The sequence below is a fragment of the Mus caroli genome, unplaced genomic scaffold (genome assembly GCF_978045245.1).
Source record: "Mus caroli unplaced genomic scaffold, Mus_caroli_1 scaffold_15, whole genome shotgun sequence".
NCBI classification, from domain to species: Eukaryota; Metazoa; Chordata; class Mammalia; order Rodentia; family Muridae; genus Mus; species Mus caroli.
Genome location: NW_028227270.1, coordinates 6,922,202 through 6,948,796, shown reverse-complemented (window position 1 = coordinate 6,948,796; position 26,595 = coordinate 6,922,202). Strand labels below are relative to the sequence as shown.

The 26,595-nt window shown below is 43.9% G+C and overlaps 1 protein-coding gene across 4 annotated transcripts; it reads right to left on the bottom strand.

Annotated features, from left to right (window-relative positions):
- Positions 1–1,749: 1,749 nt before the first annotated feature.
- Fst (follistatin) lies at positions 1,750–8,443 on the bottom strand. 4 transcript variants are annotated; one of them, XM_021180264.2, is made up of 6 exons: positions 8,000–8,443; positions 5,863–6,054; positions 5,197–5,415; positions 4,624–4,848; positions 3,722–3,952; positions 1,750–2,969 (listed from the first exon to the last, which is right to left on the bottom strand). In XM_021180264.2, the coding sequence occupies exons 1-6, from the start codon at positions 8,082–8,084 to the stop codon at positions 2,887–2,889; spliced, it is 1,035 nt and encodes a 344-aa protein (XP_021035923.1). In that variant the 5' UTR covers positions 8,085–8,443; the 3' UTR covers positions 1,750–2,886. The 4 variants fall into 4 exon arrangements, with proteins under 4 accessions (XP_021035923.1, XP_021035924.1, XP_021035925.1 ...); XM_021180265.2 differs by having other exon boundaries at positions 3,722–3,949; XM_021180266.3 differs by having other exon boundaries at positions 2,954–3,234.
- Positions 8,444–26,595: the final 18,152 nt, after the last annotated feature.

Sequence of the window (26,595 nt, the reverse complement as noted above, 5' to 3'; positions counted from 1 at the left end):
TTTAAATACAGTGTTTAGATTGAATATGAAACACACAATGGACTAAAAACCTGTGTTGATGATTTATCCCATGTAACACAGGGGCCCCTGTTTCTGTTCCAAATAACATCCTAAACCTCTACATTGTATCACAAAACCCTCAAAATTTTAATAGTTTTTCTCCTACCTTCAGTGTCATTATTCAGGGTGAATCACAAACATCATGGTGGAAGTCTCTCCTTCACCTTCCCAGTGTTCCATTACTGCCCAGTGCGGTACTTATTACTTACTGGAATGTTGACTGCGCTTCTCAGATACATATCGGTCTGTTTCTACGTTTCCTCGTGTTGTATGTGACTGTTCTTTAATTTTAAAAGCCATCTCACTTTTATTTATGTGTATGTCTGTGTCTCTCTGAGTGCTCACACGCATGTAGGTGTCCATTCAGGCCAGAAGAGAACACTAGATCCCTTGGACCTAGAGCAATAGGTTGCTGTGAACTGCCTGATGTGGGTGCGGGGAACTGCATGCTGGCCCTCTGGAAGATCAGCAAGTGCTTTTAACCGCTGAGTAAACTCTCCAGCGTGTGTTGACTTTTAAACAATGGGAAACATGCTTTATCTAGATGAACTTACAAGGCTCAAGGCTGTGACAACTAAGACCAGCATCACCATGTTCATAAGGACACCATGACAGATGTCGTTCGGGAAGCAAGTCACATCTTCAATGTTTGGCCTGTGGCTATTAACACATGCCTGTCCTGTCAGAACTGCTGGACCTCTGGCCCCCTTCGTTCACACTGATTTGTCTTAAGTGTTTCCACACTTAGTTAGGGCTGGAGAGATAGCTCAGCAGATAAGAGCACTTGCTGTTCTTCCACAATACCAGGGTTTGGTTCCCGGCTCTCACAGGGCAGCTCACAATCATCTGTCACCCCAGGCATAATCATTCATGGAAATAAAAATTTTAGAATTTTAGTTTATGTGTTCGCTGCATGCATGTATGTGTGCCATGTGCATGCCTGGTGAAGGATCCTATAGAGAGAGCTCAAATAACAGATGTTTGTGAGACTCTCTGTGGGTGCTGCAAACCAACCCTGGCTCCTCTGTAAGAGCAGAGTACTCTTAGGTACAGAACCATCTCTCTAGCCCCCCCCCCTTTAAAAAAGGAATCTGTTTTTGTTTTAAATTGTGTGTGTGTGTGTGTGCATGTGCACCTGAGAGTGCAGGTACCCTCAGAGCCCAGAAGAGGGCACTGGATCCCTTGGAATTACAGTTAACAGGTGGCTCATAGCCCCCTGATTTGGGTTGTGGAAGCCTAATTTGGGTTTTCTGCAAGTATATGGACTATAAACTCTTAACCTCTGAGCCACCTTTCCAGTCCTGGGGTGATTAAAAAAAGATTTATATTTTTTATGTATTATGAGTACAGTGTTACTGTCTTCAGAACACCATAAGAGGGCATCAGATCCCTTTAGAGATGGTTGTGTGTCATCATGTGGTTGCTGGGAATTAAACTCAGGACCTATGGAAGAGCAGTCAGTGCTCTTAACTGCTGATCCATGTCCCCCTCCCCTGCCTCCCTCCTCAGGATAATTTTCATCCTACCTCACTTTGTAGCACCCTTTGCCCCTCACCACTTAATATCAGTGGTCCACATACACCTCAACACATGTATCACGAACATTTTCATTCACAACCAAAATCAGTTCTTTTTTTTTCCATCACCAGAAACTGAGACCACTGGCTTTTACATTTTTTTTTTTTTATTTTTTCACTCATCATTTATCTACAAATACACATTATAACTTTTATATACATTGCACATTTACATGGTAGAAAAGTACAAAACTATATATTTAAATGAATTTATATTTAACTTGCCATGTTTGAAAATATAAAATTGCATCAGAAAAAAGTATTATGAAAAGCAAGAAACTTGAACTGATAAAGCTTTGATGGAACTTTTAGTGACACATTGGTTGAGAAAGAACTAATTGAAAAGGTACAGCTGACTAGCTCAAAAGAAACACTGAATGACAGGTTGAAAAGTGTGTCTTTCACCTCTCTTCAGTCTCCTGACACCCACATCACTCTATGTCTTTGGATCTGTAACATCATAAAAGCACATCTCTAGAATTTTAATGTCTCTCTCACCCTCTCTCCCAACGTTCACCAGAACGAGGGGATGGAAGCAGACATTTCCTCTAAGATGCCCATCCTCTGTACCTTGTATCTGTGGCAGAGTTACGATGCCTTTTGGTCAGTCAAGATTCCTTGTAAACAAAACCCGAAGGATCAGGTGTGTACAGATTAGGCAGCTGAGAATCCAATAAATAAACATGACAGAAACTGACATGCAAATTTGTTAAAAAGGTGGAAAAGAATCTAACAGTGAGATGCGGAGAGAGACAGGTGGGTGTGCATAGTGAGGAATGGACTCAAATGGTTTACAAGGGGGAAAAAAGAAAACAGTTTTACTTTACAAGCAAGAGACCTCACAATAAATAACAACTGCTCTTCCTTTCACGAATAAATTTCTTCAAAAAACAAGGTGTACAGTCAACCAGACACTTTTATGTATAAATTATAAAACATGACACAGTATAAATAAATGTCTACAAGTCTCAACTATAGGCCTCATCCAGTAGACCACGAAATGACCATCTCTCCATGCCCAGTGAATAACAACGTGGCCTGGGAGAGAGCTTTAGGACAAAGGTCCTTTAATGTATAGTTTTCCCCCCCAAATAAATAAGCATACACTTATTTACATTATGAACAATATATTTTTTCTTCTTTTCTATCTTTTTTCTTTCCTTTATTATTTATTATTATTATTATTATTTATTTTGTTGTGTTTTGTTTTGCCCAAAGGCTATGTCAACACTGAACACTGGTGCGGAGTTTACCAGTCTAGAATGGAAGAGATAGGAAAGCTGTAGTCCTGGTCTTCCTCTTCCTCCTCTTCCTCCGTTTCTTCCGAGATGGCTAGATGGGGAATACAGGGGGAGCTGTTGTTTAAATACGGATCACAACAGCGCAGAAGCAGCTCAGTGTACGTTTTCAAAGCCCTCTGACACAGCCACATTACAGCGTTGCATTTTTACATGACTTGCAGTGTGATGCTTTTGTTTGTTTGTTTGTTTACGCAATAAGTTTACTTTAAAGAAAAACAACCAACCACCACAATCTATGAAGTCAAAATTGCAGAAAGTTCTGAAGAATCAATGGCTCAGGTTTTACAGGCAGATTCCTGAAATCAGATAAAAAGCGCTCTTGTGTTCTAGGTGTAACTACTTTGACTCCTTAAATTCAGAGTTAGTAGGTGGCAACTGCGTTAAGCCGCAGCCCAGGTGTGATAATATATAAAGCTGTCTTGGAAAGAACAAAACAAAACAACCAGACTTTTGAACGTTTGAAGCCGTTAGTTTAAGATTCCGGTGTTAATGAGGCAACAGCAAAGCAAAGTGCCAGAAGGAAGGAATGAGCATCAAACAACGGGACAAAGAATTTTCATAGGCAACCGACCCAGTGGCAGGCCACCAGGTAGATCCATCCTAAAAGCCAGGAAACACTGCAGAGCATTTTGGCTGAGGGATCAAGGGGTTGCTGGTGAAATTTAGCAGCTACCTAGTTTGAACAGAACCAGGTTTACACAGCAAGGTCTGAACTGTCCATTCCCCAGGCAGGGCTGGCCTGGAAATGCCCTATATTGCAGCAAGGTTAGAAATCACACTTACAGTTGCAAGATCCAGAGTGCTTCACTTCAAGAAGCACGCCAGAAGAGCAGGCAGCTTCCTTCATGGCACACTCGCTGGCGTACGTGGCATTGTCACTGGCACAGACTGGCTCATCCGACTTACTGTCAGGACACAGCTCATCACAGAGAGAGCAGCGACCTCTGCCAACCTTGGAATCCCATAGGCATTTTTTCCCGCCGCCACACTGGATATCTTCACAGGACTTTGCTTCTAGGATAAACACACCTGTGATGAGCAAACTGAGTGTCTCATTTTTTTCTCCCTTTCTTCCACTCCCTATCCATATACATACATACATACATACATATATCTATATATGTACATATGACATATATATATATACATATATATATACATATATATAATCAATAATGGGTTAATGGCAGTGTTACACAAAACTGCTTTACAATCTCTTTCACATACACCCACACAGACACATAACATGCTTTCTTGGATCTTATAGAACCACACTAAAAGTAATATTCTTTGGGTCAGAATCTCACAGTCTCCTTGAATTAACTATGCATCTGATTATTTCCTACAAGTGGGATTAAAAAACAAAAAACCAAATTCCATCAATTACTGGAATCCGGTAACAGGTTTTAAGAACTGTTAAGTAATTATTTTTCGCTTCCAGCAAGTCTGGCACTTTAAAAAAAAATGTGTAAAATTGTGTGAGTTCTAAGTTTTCTAAGATAGAAAAATTGTTTTCTGCTTCTTGCTGGCGTGTCAATGCAACTTCTAGGAGACAGTGGCTTTTCAGGAGGAATGTTTAATGGATTTGTTCATTGGTTAGCCCCCACACTATTAAATCAGTTTTCTTTTTTTTTTTTAACTTTCCCGTCTTTTTTTTTTTCCTCTCCTCAATCCAGAATACCTACTGATACACTTTCCCTCATAGGCTAATCCAATGGATCTGCCCAGCAAGCAGGTGGCCTTTCTCAGGTGGCAGGCGCTGGAGTAAGTCACTCCATCATTCCCACAAAGGTACTGTTCAGAAGAGGAGGGTTCTGGGCAAATCCGATTACAGGTCACACAGTAGGCATTATTGGTCTGATCCACCACACAAGTGGAGCTGCCTGGACAAAAAACATCCCTACAAGTCTCTGGAGAAAAAGAAAAGAAAAGAGAAGAAGAAGAAGAAGATGATGATGATGACATTTCAAACGGCATCTTCTGGTCCTTGGGGAGTAAGCAGCTGATATTATGAAGGAAATCATTAAAAGCAAAATATCCACATCTTAGCAGGCATCTGGGGAGCCTGGCTGTTTCCCAGAGGATCTATGACTCCAGGCTGGCTCCTTCATTAATTATCCTTTAGGAATTAGATAAGAGCCCCTTTATTTGGTATTACTATTCCAATTCCCGGGCTCTTTATGTAGACTGTACTATCTATCACCCTTGGGTCTTCAAGGATCTTTCAATGTATAGAGATGCTGAAGGGTAGGACCTACTTTTACATTTGCCCTGGTACTGCACTTCCAGTTCCGGCTGCTCTTTGCATCTGGCCTTGAGGAGTGCACATTCGTTGCGGTAGGTTTTGCCATCCAGCCCACACACTGGACCCTTCCAGGTGATGTTGGAACAGTCTGGGGCACAGACGCAGCGGGGTTTATTCTTCTTGTTCATTCGACATTTTTTCCCAGGTCCGCAGTCCACGTTCTCACACGTTTCTAGGAGTTGGAAAGAGGCACACATTCAAACCAAGGCCAGGCAGTTGGAGGGTCAGCCTGGGCGGAGTGGGGTGGTATGGTGGTCTCAGATGTCTTGAGCAATCATGCATCCGAGATGGAGGGCCCCAGACAGTCTCCTGGAAGGGATAAGGGGGTTGGGGACCTCAGGCCAAGTCCTGTATCCAAATTCTCTCAAAGACCACACTGGTTGATCGCTTTCATTACCATTCTCGGCTAAGAAGCCTGGGGACTGACCTCTTCCGACCTTGTTTTGCCTCCAGCGCGAGCAGAGGCAGATTCCACTAGCTAACTCCACTCCGGGTAGAATTAAAAAAAATGGAGAAACTGAACAAAACTGACAATCCTAAGCTTCAGTCAGCTAGTAGGAACGCTGAGGGCAAGACGCCCTCTACTGAGGGCCTGCCGCCTAGGGGAGAGGAGGCCCACCTTTACAAGGGATGCAGTTGGGGGCGCCCCCGTTGAAAATCATCCACTTGAAGAGAGTGTTGTCGTTCACATCCTCCTCGGTCCACGAGGTGCTCAGCCGGCCGGTGCTGCAACACTCTTCCTTGCTCAGCTCTGTCTTATACAGGACCTGGCAGCGGCCGTTCTTTGCTTGGCGGAGCCAGCAATTCCCAGCTGTGAAGAGACAGGGATCAGTAGGTGAATGAGTGAGCCGTGGGGTAGTGGGAAGGAAGGCTGCTTAGAGCTGGGCAAAGAGGCCTGGTGGGGCGGGGAGCAAGTGATTGGGGGAAGGGGGGGGCAGGAGAGGGAGAGTGGGATGTGAGAGGGAGAGAGGGATGTGGGAGGGAGGGAGGGAGGGAGGGAGGGAGGGAGAGAGAGAGAGAGAGAGAGAGAGAGAGAGAGAGAGAGAGAGAGAGAGAGAGAGAGAATGAATATGAATCTCCAAAGGGGAGAGTAGGGAAGGACCCGTCACCGAGGTGGGAGGTGGGCTAGAGCAGCCGCCGCTGTGCCCCAGCCATATCAATGCCAGTTACCAGTGACCCAGACACAACACGTGCAGCTTGCATTGACTTTTACTAGACTGTTTACTTTTATTCGTCCCATTTCATAACCTGCAGCGACTGGAAGACCAGATTAAAGAACCTGACAAAAACAGGATGCGACGGATGTTTTTACATGTCGGTTTCATGTAGGCGGTAAGAGAATTATTTGTGACAGGGGTTAAGAAAGTAAGAGAGGGGAGACGTGGAAGGGAGGGGAAGGGGGAGTGTAGGGAGAATGAATATGAATCTGCAGGAACAGATCAAGCATAAAGACACTTGTGAAAAATGAAAGGAAAAAAAAAAGCAGTCGGGCCCAGCCTGGATCTGCCCTGAGCGGCCTCGAGGCGCAGCCCGCCCGACGGGCCCGTTTTGCAATCGGCCAGCCCGGAGCACGCCCGCAGCCACCGCGGTCTTTCGAAATCTCCGAGGGCTGCTTTCTCTGGCGCCCACGTCCCGGCACCCAGGCAGCGCCCCTATCAGCAAGGCCGGTAGCCCAGCCTAGTGTCGGGCAGACGGCTAGGGCCGGTGCCCGGGAGGGCAGCTTACGACACACAAAACCTTACCGCTCCAACAGGCAACGCAGCAGGGTTAGAACCGGGAGGCGTCTACCGGGTCACACATACCTACCTCATGTCTCCCAAGAACCTCTTTACAAATAGTTTCTTTCCCTGTCCCTATTTAATGTGTTCGGACTTTGGGCAAGCAGACATCTCATGAATCACCAAAGTGACTCCAGAGTAATTGTCGTGAAGCTGCGGGGTTACCATTATTTTTAAAAAAGAAATCCCGCCTGGAGACTAATTGTAATAAAATCAATCCATTTTTAATTTTAGAAGATAAACTTCAGAAATTTGCTCTTTAATCCAGGTCGGAGTCTAAATAGCTTGTGGGCTGCTTGGTTCACAGAAGTTAACAGGAATGAGGCAAAGTGGAGAAAACTGTAAAGTACTTAAAACACTTCGGGCTAATAATTTGGTTTGTCTTTCTTCTTTTTCGCGGGGCTTGGGGGAAAAGAGGTAGAAGGAGCATCCGCTAAGCGTAAAACTACCTCCCTCTAAAAATTTCAGTACCCACATTTCCAAGTTTGGGCAAAGTTTCTGAAACCACGTCCCCCGGCCACCCAAGAAAATTCGGTATCTCCCATCCCCCACCCCGTCATTTTTTTTTTTTTTTAAAGAGTCTCCCAAAAGATATGGAAGGAGGATGGATAGATTGCTAGTAGGTCGACTGTAATCTCCAGGCTACGGATGCTCGCCCTTCTCCGGAGCCAGCCAGGGGAGATAACATCTAAAATCATTAGGACCAGAACTTGGAGGGAGCATCTACCCCTAACTACTGAGGCTCCAGCTCCTCCACTCAAGCCCTTTCCTTTTTGAGGCTAACCTGGCTCTAAACTCCGCTCTCTATCCTAAAGTGTCACTGCTTTCAGTCTTTCCCTCCCGTTCCGTTCTACAGGAGTAGCCGGGTGGTTCCAACATCTTCCGAGAGCAGCGTCGGTCAGAACAGACCAAGTGGAGACAGCAGAAAAGTAGAACCCGTGCCCCAGCCGAGCCTCCGGGCGCATCCCTTCCACTCACCCTGGGCGCTGCGGTCCTCCATGAACTGGCAGAGTAGCAGTAGCAGGAGGCAGAGCCCGCCGGGCTGGTGCCTGGCGCAGACCATCCTGGGGCAGGCGCGGGGCGAGGAGCGCGGCGGCGGGTGGCTCGGGCGAGCGGCGCGCGTCGCAAAGGCGAGCGGCGGAGGGCGCAGCGATCCCGGCGCAGCCCCGCGCTCGCCACCGGCCGCCCGCGCGATTCAATGGACGTCAGAAGCCGGGCGCAGCCGCGCTTTAAATCTAGACGGGGGTCTCCGAGGTTTGCGGTGGGCGGTCTCCCAGTGTGTGGGGCTGTGGGAGGGCGGCCGCGACGGAGGGTGTGTCGGCTCTTTGGGGGTGGGGAGCTTTTAAAAGTTCAGTGTGAATCAGGTGACATTTCCCACCTTCTGGAAACCCTTCCCAATTATCTGTCGGAGGTGCCCGAAATCAAAGCGGCAGGAGGGGAATCGCCGAGTTCTTATTTGCGTAGGAGCGGGAGGGGAGGGGGGAAGGAGGCAGGGGCGGGGGCTGGGGGCGACGCGTCGGGGGTGGGGAGGAACATCCACTTCAGTCCTGCACGCCGCCGCTCGGAGCCGGCGCGCCCGGGGTGGCGTGCGAGTGTGTGTGTGCGCGCGTGTGTGCGTGTGCGCGTGTGAGTGAGGGCGCTGGAGGAGGCGGCCGGCGGAGCGCGGGGACCCCGGAGGACCCCGGGAATGGGTCCCCAGCACCTCTGCTCCAGGGCTCCGGGATGAGACTTCTGCAACCCGCCGTAGGATCCCGGAGCTGCTTCAATGCCCCGGGGAGCAGTTTCAGGAGCCTCCCTGCAGAGCCTTGGCGCGGGGTCCCGGAGACGTTTTGTGTCCCGAGGTCTCTTACGTGTCTTACTTTGCGGCCACCCTGCCAGCTCCCCCTCCTCCCACTCCCTCCCGCGCCCCCTCCCCCCCCACCCCCCAGCCTGGAGTAGGTTGCTAAGAACCCCGATCCCCGGGCAACTTCCACCCCGGCCGAGCGCTGCGGAGACGCGGCCCTCGGGCTCCACAAGTCAGAAGCAAACAAAAATGTTTAACACCTCGGAGCCGGCCGCCCCCGGCAGTCTCGCCCTCTCCCTTTCTTTTCTCCCCTTTCACTTCGTCGCGTCTGGAGTCGCAGCCCCGAGCGGGGGCGCCGACGTAGGCGGTCTGCCCCCCTCCTCCCCCGCTCCGAGACGCCCCAGTTTCTGTCCCGACTCCCTCCTCTCTCTCTCTCTCTCTCTCTCTCTCTCTCTCTCTCTCTCTCTCTCTCTCTCTCTTCTCTCTCTCTCTCATTTAAAAAAAAGATTGCACCATGATAAAGAACTTCTGCAGCCTCAGTTTATTGAGTGCAATGCCTGGCATTCTTCGCCGAAAGTTGGCGGGTCTTCTCATTTATAACATTTTCTGGCACGGCTGAATGAAACTGAGGAGGCGATATTTCCTTTTATATAAAACGATTACTTCACGGAAAAGGCTATATTGTTTATTTCAAAGCTGCCTTTTAAATTTCTATTCTTTTCGCTTCTGAAGCCCGAACGACAACAAACAGCGAACTATGCAGACAAAATTCTTGGACATTCCCAGGTCATTGGGATTTGCTCTTACGGATTTCAAATTCGCCCTTCTTCTCTAGCCCCCGCCCTAGCCACCCCCCCTCCCGGTCCTCCTCTCATCCTCCACCCCCATCTTCCATCACCCTCCTCCTACCCCCTCCACAACTGCAAATAACTCAGTGATAACAGATTTTTTTCCACCAACTGCAGGAGATAGTGCTAATCTTTTAATAAAAGGTCCCATTACAATGGGATCTGTCTGGACAGACTATAATAGATCCCGAAATACAGCCGTGCTAATATTAGAAGACAGTTGTTTGGGTGCCTCTCAGACGGGCCCAAGCCCCCCTTTGAAAGTGGGCATGAATCACAAAGCCCCGCGGCCGCCGCACCTGCACCGCGCGCATTCGGTGCAGCAGGCTGGTAAAAACGGGTGACCTCGCCGCCGCTTTTTGCTTTATAATTACAGTCATGAGGACGGGAGCGGCGGGGAGGGGAGCGGGTGACCCGGGAGAGCCGCTTTTTGCTCACTTTAGACGGCTCTGGGGCTTCACATCCTTCTTAATCTTGCCAGATTCATTTTGTCTGTTTCTGTCTGTCTGCCTGTTTGTCAGTCTCCTTCCTCTTCAGGCTTTTTCCTCCCTCCTCGCTCCTCCCACTCCCCACATCTCTCTTTCCCAGCCCTTCCCGGCTTCGGTCTCCTCTCCCTCTCCCCTAACTCTGCCCATACTCTCCCTCCCCTTTCCTCGCTTCCTTTTCTCTTCCCTCCAACGCATTAATGTGGAGTTGTTTAGTGCCCTCTAATGGTAGGCGACATTAACAATTAATAGCAAACTGTCCCCCTTGCAGGAGCTGCCACTTAACGGCAGAATTTCAAAGTTGAACGGTTTTCTTCTTTACTCAGAGATACTTATGCTGTGATGCACTACAGAGGAAGTTTGTTTATTCACCTTCCTATGTCCCCACCACTATTCCAGGGGAAAATTTACTTAAAGGAGAGCTAACAATTATTGTTACTTGACCTCTCCCCATCCCATACATCTTATTCCCTTGCCAGAGAAACACCCAGCTTCTGTTTTAGCTAGAATTAAAAAAAATATATATCAAACTGTATATCTAGAGTTGGAAAATAAGCATTTTAAGTGCACACAAGCTCTCAGGTGGTAGATTACCGATTCCTATGGCCACCAGTGGCCATTAGAATGTCCTTAGGATCGAAACATCATTGCAAAAATTTTTATTTCTTTCCAATTTAAACACATCTTTTGGTTTCAAGTCATCAGGTAGCCTTTGGAATTTGAGAGGATTTTCTTAAACTTTTCAAAATTGGAACCATATGAGGTGTTCAAATTATACTTATGCCTACTCGTAGATGAGATCATTTTATAAAGAAAGGTTATTCATTCTTTTAAATTATGTATGTATGTGTGAGTGGAGGTTTCCAAGAAGTCCAGAAGATGGACCATGGGATGGGTTCTGGGAACTGAACTCAGGTCCTCTGCAAGAGCAGTGTTCTGCAAGTTCCGTGTTCTGAACCTTCTTAACCCCCTAGGCATACCCAGCATCCTCAACGAGGTCAGTTTGCCTAGCCTAGCACTGGGCTGTTGACTGTTGTGCAACAGTGTAACACTCTCTCCTACAGGAAGTTCCTTATGCAGGAAGGCAAATAATTCAAAACAGCTTCAGGAAGTCCCCGAAACTGAGCAGATTCGCTACCTCCTTCCTACCGAGTTAACAATAAAAGCTGAGAATCTAAAGGAAAATGAGCTACAAAGAAGACTGCAAAGATGACCCTGAGACAAGAGAAGCTGCCCGGGAGAATCAAAAACCAGCCAAGCTGCCTGGAAGAGGTTTAGACCAGAATCACTTTGAAAGGACCCTCTGGAACCTGTTGAGGTGCCTGCAGGTTGTGAAGTGTGCTGTGGGTTCCCCAGCTTTTGTGAACTGTCACCCATGCTGGGGTGGGCCATGGTGAGGCAGCTGCCATGTAACCCCAATAAAACACATTGATTCACTGGGATGGACTTGGGTGGTATCTGTACTTTGTTCTGTTGTGGGATCTCTATCTGGGTTGAGTAGATGTGTGTGTTGCATCTCCCTATGGAACCTTTTGTCACAGAGACCATTTTTAATATCTTCACGTCCTCAGCACTTTCTGGAAATATTGTTTAAAGGACTATAATTCTGCCTCCCCCTTTAAAAATAACATTAAACAGTGAAAACACTGATATATCTTGCATGAGCTGATTAGATTTAAATAATCATTTATGTAAATATACATAATCCAGTGTAAAAGGGTCATACAAGTATATACAAATGATACTTTTTGGGGCGGGGGTTGCAGTGTTTCAGGCTTAATGGAAACTAGGAAACAATTAATTAGAGTTAAAAGCATCTTTATCCAAATAAAAATATTTGGCCTACCCATACAAATCAAATGTCATGTGGATGTGTGTACCATAAATTTACATAAAATTATGTAAATTAATTTAATCCAAGATGTACCCACACAATTCCAAAATGACTGGGGGAAAAAAAGTATTTTTTCTTGATCTTTTGAGACAGGTCCTCAAGTAGCCTGAGCTGGCTCAAGCTTGATATGTAGCTGAAGATGCCTTTAAACTCCTGCCTCCACCATCTAAGTCCTGGGATGACAGACAGATGTGCGACACCATATATGGCCATTTGTTTCTCTTTTTCTTGTGTCATATCAAACAATCCAAGTACTCACTTTACAAACTACATTGATGAGTCATTTTGGCATCCTGCAGTTAGGTCAACACAGATCAAGTTAGAAATGCCACCATTCCATAGGCTTCCCTTAGTGGCCAGAAGACCCAACACAAGATGACTTCTAGTTCCAGAGAGGGTGGCCCTGTAGGTCAGGGTTGAGGTCACTGGCAAACACAGTGTGGAAAACCACAAGTGCCCAGTGCGTTTGGCCTTGTGAATCCGCAGCTTTGCTGTTTGCTCAGTGCTACAAACCCATCCTGTTTTTCAGCTGCACCTTGGATAGTATTGATCTGTTTGGGAGAATGTCTGCCTCCGAATTTGCCCACATCAGTCACCAGGACTCTTGTCATCCCTGGGTGGCTTTCTGGTCACATCTGAGGAAATGAGTCCCATGTCAATGCCAGCTCCATACTGGTTTCCTGTGGGCATCCTCAAGAGATGCATCCAGTTTCTATGGTGTCATACGGTACCACACACCTGTTCAGTGACATCGGAGCAAAACAGCTGCAGCCTCTTCTACTGTTTGGTCTTTTATAATGTTGAATATTGGTTTGGCTGAGATCTAAATGTTAAAGTCAAATTTTAAAATTAAGAAAAAAAGAAAGAAAAATGCCATTTCCCAGTTTCATTGTATGCCTTCAAGTTTGACTGATTTTTTTTTCTTTCTGCTTTGCCAAAAAGTTAATGTAAATTATGAGACACACAATAGAACCACTTTGTAACCGAATTTCTGGGCACCACACAAAAAAAGACTACTGTTCTCTGATTTTTTTTTCCTTCCAGCTTCAAAAGCTATCTTTCTTCTGAAGTTTATAAATTTAAAATATTAGCCTTTAACAAATGCTTTAAGCCAGCTTCTACGAAAGCTATTAAACCCACACTGGAACAACCTGGTTTAATGTCAGTCTCCTAAAGCAGAGCAGAGGAGAGAGATGGGATTGAGCTCCGAGCATGTGGCAGCCATAGCCTGGCAGGTTTCCTTTTGTGTTTGGAAAGTCAAACTTCTCTTGAATCAGATTTTGTCCTTCTAAATATAGAGACAGTTGGTGCACGGGGTAGTTTTTGAAATGGTGCAACTTCCTAGGCTAGAGTGAACATTTGAGGGAGTGGGGTGGAGTGGTAGTTCTGCATTGCCTGAGTTGTGGTGACCCCAAAATGTGAAGAAACGTGGGCCCAGCCAAACAGTATTCGTACAGGATATGAAAACCACGAAGGTTTAGAAAAAAATATTATGTGTCTTTAAATAAAGCATTAAGGTAACGATTAGTTGGTTGTTTTATACAGTGTGTCAGTCAGACACAGTCCATTCTTTCTTCTTAGGAGCACTTTTCTCCCTCTGTGTAACTGTGTGTGTGTGTGTGTGTGTGTGTGTGTGTGTGTGTGTGTGTGTAGCTTTGTTTCCCCTTCATTTTAGAACTCCTTTGAGTTTTCAAAACTCAGCTAAGATTTGGGACACATGGGCGCTTAAACTACCAGCTTATTCAGAAGCTCAGGGTAGTTAAGTCAGTAAGGTAAACCATTCAAATTCTGCCCCAGGATAGAACTATTTTGTGGGATTAATAGAAAGTTCTCCATGTTTCCGGCCACTTGGATAAGATAAGGGACTCAGGTATTTGAGTGTGACTGAAAATGTCAGCATGTGAATGTCAGTACTTTCTGTCCCAACTCCACATAGACATTTGACATCGTGGAATACACATTCGACATCGTGGAATACACATTCAACATCGTGGAATACAGTGTGAGGAGAACAAACCCAGCATTTGCTGTTTTGTGTCCCATATTAGGTTCAAAACAATGCATTGATCAAAGCGAGAGCATCCCTCCTGGATGATTCGTTGGCTAAAAATGAGTCCGTATATTATAGTCATGTTACTAAGGTTTGATTTCTGGTGCCCCATTTTGGCTTTCCATTAAGCAGCAAGCAATGGCTTGCGTACTGAAATAATCAGCTATTTTCTAAGGGCTTCCTGTTGACTATTGGAGTTAGTGGTTGGTGTCGTTGTTGTTTGGTCATCTGTGATGTGGCCACTTTCATTAAGGGAAAAAAAAAAAAACTCTTGGCATGAGTCTTATCTCTGTTGTGATGTATACTTCATTCAAGAAGGAAGTATTGTTTGGGACAAAGTCAGAGTTCAGTTGACTAACTGGCAGTTAGACTAGCTCTGGACATCTCCTGTATTATGTTGATAATTTTTGCAAGGTTGTTGGTTTAATGTAACATATTTAGGAACTCAACTGCAAAAGTAATGGGAGGTAAGGCACTTGGGAGGCGTGACCATGAGGAGTATGATCTTATGGGTGGGATTACAGCTCTTATCAAGGGGCTTAAGAGAAGCAGTCTGTTCCTTTTACCTCTTTGTGCTTCACTCCATGTGAAGCTGCAGCCACAAGGTCTTGTTCTGGAAGCGGGGAGAAGAAAAGTCTTAATAGATATGGCATCTGCTGATGTCTTGATGTGGGGATAAAACAAAACAAAACAAAACTTCAAAACAGTGACCAATACATTGCTATTGCTTATAAATGACCTAATATAAGGTGTGTTATAAGTTGTTACAGTATCAGAATGATATAGTACCATCACTTTTCCATGTAGGAAACTTTTGTTTTGCTTTGCTTTTGCATCTTGTGAAAAAAAAAATCCCATGGCCTCATCCCTGAGCTCCATATCTGGTCTGTGATCTGGTCTATTGATCTATTTATTGATCCTAAGCCAGTGCCAAACTGTTGTTAGTAACAGCTTTGGCAGAAGCAATGAAGTCAGAGAGTATAATTCTACTTACTGTTTTGTTTTTTTTTCCTTTCAATATCTTATTAGGTAATCTACTTGTTTTTATATACAACTTATAGAATCTGCTTGTTTATTTCTACAAAATCCTGACGGAGTTATGGTGGTGAGAGGGTAATTGTGGAGAGTTAGCCTTTTAGCAAAAGGAAATCTTTGAAAAGTATGAACATAATATATCTTTTCATTACATAAAAAAACCCAAAAAATTAACATTTCTCTCAACTATGGTTTAGGGGATCCACATTGTGTTTTGTTTGTCAATGAAAAGCATATGTTGAAATAGACTGAATTTGTGTGTGTGTGTGTGTGTGTGTGTGTGTGAGAGAGAGAGAGAGAGAGAGAGAGAGAGAGAGAGAGAGAGAGAGAGAGAGAGAGAGGAATCTCAGAGAAGCTGAAGCTGAACAAGTTATGGACATTTCCTTGTGCAGGCTGACACTGGTCTTCACCCTTCCAAAGGCTGATGGTCTGTGGCCATCATGAAGAATGCACTAAGCACACTTTTCAGGAGAGCCATGCTCATTCATCAGGGTTGCTTGCATGCTCTCACTGGTGTTTCCTTTAGACCCTAGTCAGTCTTTTCAAGGGAAAAAAACCATCCACCACAGAATTTACACTCAGTGAATGTTGGGACCCCTCACTGAGTAGTGGCTTGTTGAATATTCTTCTATCATTTTTATGTAAGTAGATTCCTATTTGGAACAATCCATCGTTACATTTCGGAGAGGCCGAAACAGGCAGTTTCCATTCTGCCAACATTCGGGTGGCAGTTACTATCTGCCTTCACTCTCCCTTGGTGAGTTGTGGCATCTTTTCCATTGTGGTTGCTGCCTGATTCATTGATCCTCCCTGGACCTCCCCTTGTATTTCATTTCCTATCAATCAGGAGGGTAACAACAGCAGCAACATACCTTGTACCTTTTGGACCATGTATAGGTTTATTTATTTATTTTTTTCATGTAAATGTTACATTCAAAAGTAAACAATACTTTGTATTGTTTATTCAACAGTACTATTAAATATTTAACAATGGGCTGAGGTCAAACGGTGTCACAACATGTGGAAATACAGGGCTGATGATGCATTAAGTGTTGAAATAAATTATTTCAACACATGGTGAGCCTCTCTAGTTTCTGAACTAAAATGGGACTACATATATGTATATTTAAAAAAAAACTGGTAGGCAAATTAGTTAGACACAGTTCTGGTTAATGTATGCCTAGTCTCATAGTCGTTGTGTAGCAGTACAAATAGCATGCATGCATCAGAGGAATGTTTATCTGGTTCTCCAGTACATTAGCTAAATAATGTGCTGGTCTCGGTGTGATTTTCTTGCAAACAGGGTATGAAGATCACCAGGAAGCATGTGCTAATGGCTCACATGTGGGACAGATGGAAACGTAGCGTAGAAGAACCATTTCGTTGAGATCATTTTGGCCTCAAGACTTCTAATCTTTGCTTTTTAACAGAAAACATTGTTTTGGCCAGCCAGATGACACAACCGTCACACTGTCAACATTTCCATTTTTGCCAAGGCACCAGATTTCCTGAAGAAACTGTTAGGCAGTGATTCTTCACTTTTTTTTTTTTTTTTAATGTTTGTGGTCCCTTTGAACAGCTTTGCAATATATGGACCATCTTCCCAGAATAGTACAGAGAATAGAACGCTTACACACTCAAACAAAAATTTGCATTTGTTCTGAAAGAGTTACAGACATAGAAATCTATGCATGGATATTGTATGGTTTCAGGGATCCTCGATTAAGACTCAGACCTTTGAAGGCGGGAGCTTCTAATACAGGCTGTTTATTCTTCTAATACACTTTGTCAACTTGCTTTCCAAAAGCCCTTCAGAGTTTAGAATGTTAGAATGTTCTTCCTAGTGTGAACTTCATATATTTTGTAGTCTTTCAAAGTTAGTGATTGTTACCATCATGGCTTGAGTGGCGTCTTGAGTATCTCTCTCCCTGCTTCCTATTTACTGTTCACACACCAATCAATTATTTTGATCTTTAATAACAATAGTCACATATTGAGCATACATTGCATGCCAAAAACATGAACTTCATATGCTACCACTAGTTTCCTGACCTGTGTCTTGTAGTAGATGTATAGATTTTCATCACCATTTGGGGGGGTGTTCCAGAAAACATAACAAAGCTGAGGTAGTTTTAGGAAATGCTCCAATTTTCATCATATTTATTTATTGTGAGTGTACGTGTGTGTGGAGGTCCAAGGACAACTCACAGGGGTCGGTTTCTCCTTTTACCATGTTAAACCCAAGAACTGAACTCAAGCTGAGGGTTAAGCTTGGAAGCAAGTGGTCCAAGTCTTAGCCCAGCTTTTAAATAAATCAACTAATCGACAAACCTCCTATACAGCCATCGAGTTTTATTCAGAATCCCTTCTGTTTTGTTTTGTTCATTTGTTTTTGGTTTTTGGCTTACACTGGAACTCTCTCTGTGGACCAGGCTGGCCATTAACTCACAGAAATCTACCTGTCTCTGCTTCCTGAGTGCTGGGATTAAAGATATGCATCACTACCAGGCAGCCTTTCTTCTTCTTCTTCTTCTTCTTCTTCTTCTTCTTCTTCTTCTTCTTCTTCTTCTTCTTCTTCTTCTTCTTCTTCTTCTTCTTCTTCTTCTTCTTCCTCTTCCTCTTCTTCCTCTTCTTCCTCCTCCTCTTCTTCTTCTTCTTCTTCTTCTTCTTCTTCTTCTTCTTCTTCTTCTTCTTCTTCTTCTTCTTCTTCTTCTTCCTCTTCCTCTTCTTCCTCTTCTTCTTCTTCTTCTTCTTCTTCTTCTTCTTCTTCTTCCTTTTTCTTTTTCTTTCTCTCTCTCTCTTTCTCTTTCTCTTTCTCTTCTTTTTCCTTTCCTTCCCTCCCCTCCCCTCCCCTCCCCTCCCCTCCCCTCCCCTCCCCTCCCCTTCCCTTTCCCTTTCCTTCCCTTCCCTTCCCCTTTCCTCTCTCTCTCTCTCTCTCTCTCTCTCTCTCTCTCTCTCTCTCTCTCTCTCTCTTTCTAAAAATGGTTTTAATTTGGCTTGGCAAGGTGAAATAAACAGGTCTGTAATTACTGCTATATGCTAAACAAAGCAAAATATTCTTAATGTCTTTCTGCTGTCTTTGCAGCTGAGGTACACTAGGAGAAAAGAAAGAAGAAAAATTTTGTTGAAGCTTTTATAGAGATTTCAGCTATTTAATAAGGACAGTGAAAACTGCTACAGAGGGGCCAGGAGGGTTTTTTTTCTTTTTTAAAGATTGTATTTATTTATTAATTATTATATGTAAGTACACTGTAGCTGTCTTCAGACACCCCAGAAAAGGGCATCAGATCTCATTATGGATGGTTGTGAGCCACCATGTGGTTGCTGGGATTTGAACTCGGGACCTTCGGAAGAGCCAGTCAGTGCTCTTAACCACTGAGCCATCTCTCCAGCCCCACGTGGGGTTTTCTTTAGGTAGCATTTAGCAGTCCTGTGTGTATGGGGTGTGGGGGCTGTCAGTTATGAGAAGTGTCGGAAGGTGGTGTTTTGGAAGAGATGATAGAAGCAGACTTGTCAAGCCTCAGAGGTCAGAAAGGACTCATTCAATAACCCAAAGACGTTTTAAAGACTCAAGCACCAAGTTTGAGAAACACAGAAATTGAGGTAAATGGAGAAGCTGGTGGTTGCCATCCTGTGAGCTCTTGCAAACACGATGGATGCTTTGGGTTTGCGGGAGGAAATCTTGTGAGATGAAAGTAGTAGAGTTTCCCTTTGCATTTTGAAATGCTCTCCTCCGGGCTCTGTGGAGGGGGATGCTGACATTGGAGAGGCGCTGGCACAGAGGAAAGGGATGCTTTCAAGAGCCAGAGAATAGGCAGAACCGACAGGAAACGAGGCTGGTTCTTGTGTTTCTAGTGTGATGGGATGAGTGGGTGGCAGCATCATTTCACAATGTAAGCAATAATGGAAGAGGGGGCAGTTTCTGTTTAGGACTTGGATTTAAGGAGCTTTTGGAAGGTAAACATTTTTAAATGTCCTAAATTGCCAAAGTCATCTTTATAGACGAGCCCAGTAGGTACCAAAGGTTAGTTTTCCTTTATGATTTTGGAGATAGCCAGTTGCAGACACAACCATTTACCCCCCCAAAGCCACAAAGCAGTTTCGCATGAGTTAACCAACAAATGAATGCGGCTGTTTCATAAACTAACATTTAGGAAGATGCGTTCTATCCTTTGTATTTTGGAAGCATTAGCTTTTAGGAAAAGTCACAGCTCAAGATTCACCACTTACCTATTAACAGGATGAAAGGGGGCTAAACACTCTCTCAGGTTGTAGAACCATTCAGAGCCTTTTATCTTATGCAGATTAATCTCAGTCTCTTGAAGACCACCCAAAATCCAATACCTGGAGTGGGATTAAAGATAGTGGAGGAGAGAAATAAATCCCCACCTGCTCTGACATACATTTACACACTGAAATATATTGTGTATAAGACTTATTGAAAAGGACTGAATGAGAATAGATATGAGAGCCATTGGGGGAATGGTTAATGGGTAACTGCTGGGTGATAAGATGTTTCCTGGGAAACATAACACACATCTCTTCACCCCAGATGGGGAACTGGAAAGACCAAAGTAAAGATATCACCAAAGTCCAATTTGATGAACCAATGAGTTTTATTGAAGTTACTTATGGGAATATGGGTGAAAGGTTAGAGAAGCAGAAATGACTCAAAGATAGCTGCATCACCAAAGCTCACCCAGCATGGATAACAGGTCACAAAGTAAGTTTAACATATTGAAGAGTGTCCTTTCCAGGTGCCTCAGCTGGCTCAAACATCTTCCAGGCAGCTTAGCTGGTTTCTGCTTCCTCCGGGCAGCAGGTCTGGCCTCAGAGTCTCCTTGACTATGTTTCTTCTCTGAGAATCTTCATTGCAGATCATCTTCCTAAGGCCTGAGAGGGACCCTCAGCCTTTACTGCTTACTCTGGCAGGGAGGGAGGGGCCTGTTGGGTCTGGTTAGTTTCGGGACTTCTTGAAGCTATTTTGAGTTGTAATAATGTATGTACAGCAGTGAGAAACTGCTTTAGGGCTGGCCAGATGGCTCCTCAGGGAAAAGTGGTCCTTGACCACTTGAGTTCCATCCCGGGGAACCATACAGTGCACGGAGAGAACTGGTTCCCACAGATTGTCCTTTGACATCCACACGTGCTCTTGCACATTCATGCGCATACACTCACACACATACAATAAATGTGAAAACGATCTGAGTTATTACATACTTCATAAGTATCCAGAACTTCCCACAGGATGGAATGCTTTGTTCTCAGAGGAGGTGTTGGCACACTAGTAACTTATATAGACATTTATATAGTCCCACAGTAATTATATGTCTCTCTTGAATCAAGAGGAAACTTAGAAAGGCATTATGGGAGGAGCAGGCTACTACTGAAAACCAGCAGCCAGCCGTTGTATCTATCAGACAGCTCTAAGTGTGTCCTGACAGGATCGAGTGCTAAGAAGTGCTTTCATTCATGATGAACTCTAGACAAAAATGTGTAAGTTGAATCTAATCAAAATGCTAACTCTAACTTTCCATTTATAGGATAGTCAGGAGATGGAAGAAGCTTACCACATGGAAACAGTCTAATCTAAGCAGAAGGGTCATTCCACAGAAGGCTCACTGGACATAGTCAATATAAGCCTGTAGGCATATACTTTTCAAAATGTACTTTAATAAGTGTACTTAAGTGCTTTAACCTTCCTTCTAGCCCACTCCCCACTAGGAGTAGTAGAAAGGAAAGGTTAATAGAGCAAAGGAGGGTGTGGGCCTGGTTAGATTATAGTTTGTTGTGGCAAATCCAGTCTGTGTTGTCAGGATATCAGCAGTTCAGTTCACACAAATGAGCAGAATCAGCTCAACCTACTCACAAACACTACACTATTCATGAACTAGCAACGGCAGTCTGATCCAGAAGAAACCACAAGGCTCTGATAATCTGCCCGAGTCTGCGGAACTGGCAAGAAGTTACTGGAATATCATGGAAGTTCTTTGGTGCATTTCTCTCTATGAAGTCAATGAAGAAGGCAAGGTGAACCAAGGCCAGTGTTGTCAGTGAAGACCAGTGTCAGCAAAGCACACCAAAGACCAGCAAAGAGGGGCAAGGCGAACCAATGCCACAGTTCTGTCCACTGTCTGTTGAGTCAGACTTATATCTTTACCAAACGTCCCTTGTTCTCTCAACAGACTACTCTAGCAAAACATCACATGCCCTTATCCCAGACAGCTTCTAGAAATACATGTGTCTGTTCTCAGCAAAACATCCTCCCACATGTCTGCTTCAGCAAAAGCATCCTCTCATAAGACAGTTTCCAGAAAAACATCACATAACACAACTGAATCTCCAAAGAAACCAGAAATTTCTACTTCAGGAGCTGATGTAGAGCTGATGTAGAGATGAGGGAGCTCCTCCTCCCCCTCCTTCTCCTCCTCCTCTTCTTCTTCTTCTTCCTCCTCCTCCTCCTCCTCCTCTTCTTTTTCTCCTTCCCCTTCTTCTTTTATTGGATATTTTCTTTATTTACATTTCAGATGTTGTCCCCTTTCCTGGTCAACCCCACGTCAGAAACCCCCTCTCCCTCCCCATTCTTCTATGAGGGTGACCTACCCACTTTCACCTCTTCACCCTGACATTCCCCTACACTGAAGGGCCTCTCTTCTCATTGATGCCAGACAAGGCCATCCTTTGCAACATATGTACCTGGAGTCATGAGTCCCTCCATGTGAACTGTTTGGTTGGTGGTTTAGTCCCTGTGAGGTCTTGGGGGTCTGGTTGGTTGATATTGTATTTCTTCCTATGGGGGTTACAAACCCCTTCATCTCATTCAGTCCTTTCTCTAACTCCCACTTGCTTTCTATGCAAAAACTCTGGTTGCTTTGTCCAGCTGAGAATCCAGTCACAGTGAAGGAGGCTATTTCCATAGCATATTAGATTGCTTCTTTTTTTCCTTCTTTAGTCTGAATCCCTCACTACTGGCCCATGATTTACATACTCCAAGAAAGTGTTTAAGATTCACTTATGCCTTCTTATAGGTTTTGTTTTCTGAGCAAGCCACACTCAGAGGAAGCAAATAATAAATAGGTAAATTGGACCTAGTGGGAGTAGAAAAAAATTCTGAATAGTCAGCATTTTTTATTGAACACCATGTGAAAGTGTTTCATGGAATCTTTTTTGTCTTCATTAGACTGAAGGTTTAACATGATAGAATTCAAGATAAGGAAATGATAACATACAGAAGAAAATTTATGTGGACCACGTTTGTGAGCCTTGGGCAGTCTAGCTCCCTATCAGCTTTCTCTAACCTTGTTAATCACAGAGTCTGATTGCTTTCTGGTACATGTTGTCCTAGGTAAGCATGGAATAAGCCTTTCTATCAAGAAGCCCCAGTTTTCTTTAAAACTGAGGAATGATGTCAGGGTTGAAACTGGGTGTGAAGGGCATCCATTGCAACTGGGGTGACAAAGTGTGAGTACATACCAGTTTGTATGTGGAGGTCAGATGACAAACTCCTTGACCATACGGATCCCAGGGACTAAACTCAGTTCATCTGACTTGACAGTAAATGCCTTTATCTACTGGACCATTTACCATCCTTCTTTATTTATCTTTTTTTTACTGCTGAACAATAAATACATCATTGTATGGATTTATAATATTATTGATGGACATTTACATTATTTCTACTTTTTAGCTATTATGGATAATGCTACTATAAGCATTTCACCACAAGTCTTTTTTTCCCCCTCTTAGGTTTGTACACAGGAGTGGAATTTCAATCATTTGGAAATTCTATGTGGAAGATTTTGTGGAATTATTAAAACAATTTTGGAACAGTACTTTGGAAACTACTGTTTTCTATATTGACAATGTACAATGACACTGGCAATGGATGAGTGTTCCAATTTCTCGAACACTTGTTATTAACTACCTTTTTTTACTGTAGCTGTATTAATATGTGTGAAATGGTAGCTTACTGAGGGCTTTTTTCCTATGTCTTCATTTTTGCAAGTACACTCTAGTTACTAAGTTCAGATATAGGGATTTTTATAACGAGGAAATCAGTGACGAAGACCTGTAGACTTCTGACTAAAGAAACCCAAATATTCAACAGTGGATTTTGATACTTCTAGACACAGAAGAGGGGAGTGGCTTCCACACTCTTCAACACAACATAAAACCCATAAAGAGTACATTCTGGAAGGACAGATACGTCACAGTTAGAGTGAGACCAGTATGGCAGGTACATCCCATCAATACAGAAGGACCCATGTCCTGCAACCAAAGCATGGCACAGGGGAGCATGTAGGAAAACTTATCCATTGCTGATGGGCGCTGACTTTGCCTCTAAGATACAATTTTCCATTTCCAGGGCTCCCTTATTTGTGGTTCTGTGTTACATTTTTTTCCAACTCACTTTTAACTTTGTATCATTCAAATTTAGTTACAAACTCTATTTAACTTAAATTTTAGTTCTGCAGTTCTCCCAGTACCAGGAGACCATGGATGTGTTACGTCATCAATGCATGACTTACCTTCTTTTTCCTATGGTGTAAAGCACACGGCAAAACCTGGCTGGTTATGCTAGATAAGGTTTAAAAACCTTCAACATGTATTTTCTCTTAAAAATTCGTCTATGGATTTTAGTCTTCTTTGTAGAGAGAAAGCCCTTTCTCATCAAGCAGCGTGTGGAGAAGAGAAGAAATGATATACTAAGGGAAAAAGCTCAGGGCAAGGTAGACTGTATGACTTGGCATAGTGTTAAGCCAAATGTAAAACCAGAACAAAACAAAAGCCACTTTTCTTTTTGAGCATGAAAGCAATTCATCACTGCAGAACATTTGCAGAATACATTATGTAAAGAAGCAGATTGAGATTGTGTGGTCCTTACTACACAGAGATAACGATTAATGCTTTGGTTCATACCCCCATAAAGTGTTTTCTCCATATGTATATTCAGTGGCTCAGGCAATCACCAATATCAGTCCAAGATGGCAGGTCAAATCTCCTCAGTAGAGGTCTAGGTATTTTGAAGAATGTGGGAATGCTCATCTTTCAATATTTCTGCCAACATGTAGGGTCTAAGAAGGAAGGAAAAAAAAAAGGTCTGGGAAGGAGTCGACAGAATTTCGGGGTTCTGAGCTTGCACACTAAGTTTCTAGCTGGGTGTTTTCCAATGAGGAAGATGAAGGAGACAGATCAGAAGGTACCTGAGTGTGGGAATATTGACCTGTTGCTAAACGCTAGAAGAATGGTGGGTTATCATTGTGCTTTTATTCCTATTAGGGCCATCTCAGGAAAGGGAGTGGACTTGCCCTCCACAGACAGAACTCATCAAAGATACCAACCTTGGGTTGTAGAAGACAGCCACAAGGGGAACCACGACAAGGATTAACATTGTACAGATGGAAAACAAATCTATTTGGAGCTGGAGAAATGGCTCGGAGGATAAGAGCATTGGCTGCTCCTCTAGAGGTCCTGAGTTCAATTCCTAGCAATCACACCGTGGCTCATAACATTCTTAACTCCAGTCCTAGAGAATGTGGTTCCTTCTTTCGATCTTTGTAGGCATTAGGTGTGTACATGATGCAGAGACATAGACATTAGGTGTGTACATGATGCAGAGACGTAGGCACACACGCGAAATATCCATACACATGAAATAAAATGAAAATTAAGAAAAAATAAAATGAATTAATGTAGTTCCAATTATCTTGTACATTTTTATGGGCAAAGAATCTTCAAAATATGTTTTAACATGGTGTACTGGCTGGTTTTGTGTGTCAACTTGACACAGGCTGGAGTTATCACAGAGAAAGGAGCTTCAGTTGGGGAAGTGCCTCCAGGAGATCCAGCTGTAAGGCATTTTCTCAATTAGTGATCAAGATGAGGAGGTCCCCTTGTGGGTGGTGCCATCTCTGGGCTGGTAGTCCTGGGTTCTTTAAGAGAGTAGGCTGAGCAAGCCAGGGGAGGCAAGCCAGTAAGGAACATCCCTCCATGGCCTCTGCATCAACTCCTGCTTCCTGACCTGCTTGAGTTCCAGTCCTGACTTCCTTTAGTGATGAACAGCAATGTGCGAAGTGTAAGCTGACTAAACCCTTTGCTCCCCAACTTGCTTCTTGGTCATGATCTTTTTGTCCAGGAAGAGAAACCCTGACTAAGACACAGGGTAACTTTATCTTGTTTTTCAGCCCAAGCCACTGGCAAACATAGTCAAATGTTTCAAGTATGATAGTAGACATTCATTTGTAGATTCTATTGTTATTCTTAATGGCAGGGGCAGAACATTGCATTGTGTTATGGAAAGCAACTACAGATATTTGAAAAATGTGTATCTTTGTTGCTCTTACAGTGACGAAACAATGTTTAGCTTTTAGCCAATGTGATTTTTTTTTTCCTTCTAAAAAAGTTTTAACAAGTTGCAAGCTACATGCTGGTAGAGTGCCTATAGTCTTGTCCTGGGTGTTGGATAAAAATTCAGCACCGCCCACGATTGTTAAAAGTTTCCTGTGTCTGCTCCTGAAAGGGCTTCTTCAGTAATGCTATGGATTAAGAGTATCCCCGAGACCACAAGAAAGAGACACTTAGAGACGATGCCCACAGCTCAGTCCCACACAGTATATCAGAACAAAGGCATCAGTATATGGTGGTAACTCCTGCAGTCTTCCCTGCATGCTTAGCTGCCCTTTCTTGTTGCTGGCCTTTTATGAATAAGGAGTTGAATCAGCCTCTGATAAGGCAACTGCAAAATGCTGGCATTTGAGAAAGGATAACCTGTGAATATGGTCCTGGGTTTTGCTTACATATTTACATCTCTCCAGGACTAGCTGCCATTTGAGACGAATTTGGAAATAAGGAGATAAGTATTCTTGCACTCAACTGAGGGGCAGAAGTCAGTCTGCCCTGTGATCTGCAGTCTGGATCTCCTATCGGCGAGGTGAATCTCCCTTGCATGCGGGCCCAGTGCAGATTGTACAACAGAGGGTTCCTGTGTGCATCTCACAGGAGAAGTTTGTTCCGAATGTCATAGTGTTGTTTTCATCTTGATAGACTAGCACAATCTGGTAGAATGGGGGTGGGTAGGTGGGTTCTGGGGACAGGAGGAGGGAGTGCTCAGGTGGGTGAACAATGAAGGCTCACATACTGTGTGCAGAAATGAAGTGCAGTGAACTGGATAGGTGAGCCGAGGCAATTGGGAGTGTGAGCTGAGAGATTTCAGAAAGAACAGCATTTGCAAAGCTAAAAATGATCAAGAAAATCGGCAACAGGCACTGGAAAAGTCGACGGACATGTCATGTCCAGTAACCTGTAGCATCAGCACCATCCACCACCCTTAGACTATGATGAAAATTTAAAGCTCAAGAGAGCATGAAGGCTGGAGATTGCTCAGTGGTTATGTGCACTGGCTGTTCTTCCACAGGACCCGGGTTCATTTCCGAGTACCTGCATGGCAGCTCACAACTGTTTGTGACTCCAATTCCAGGGG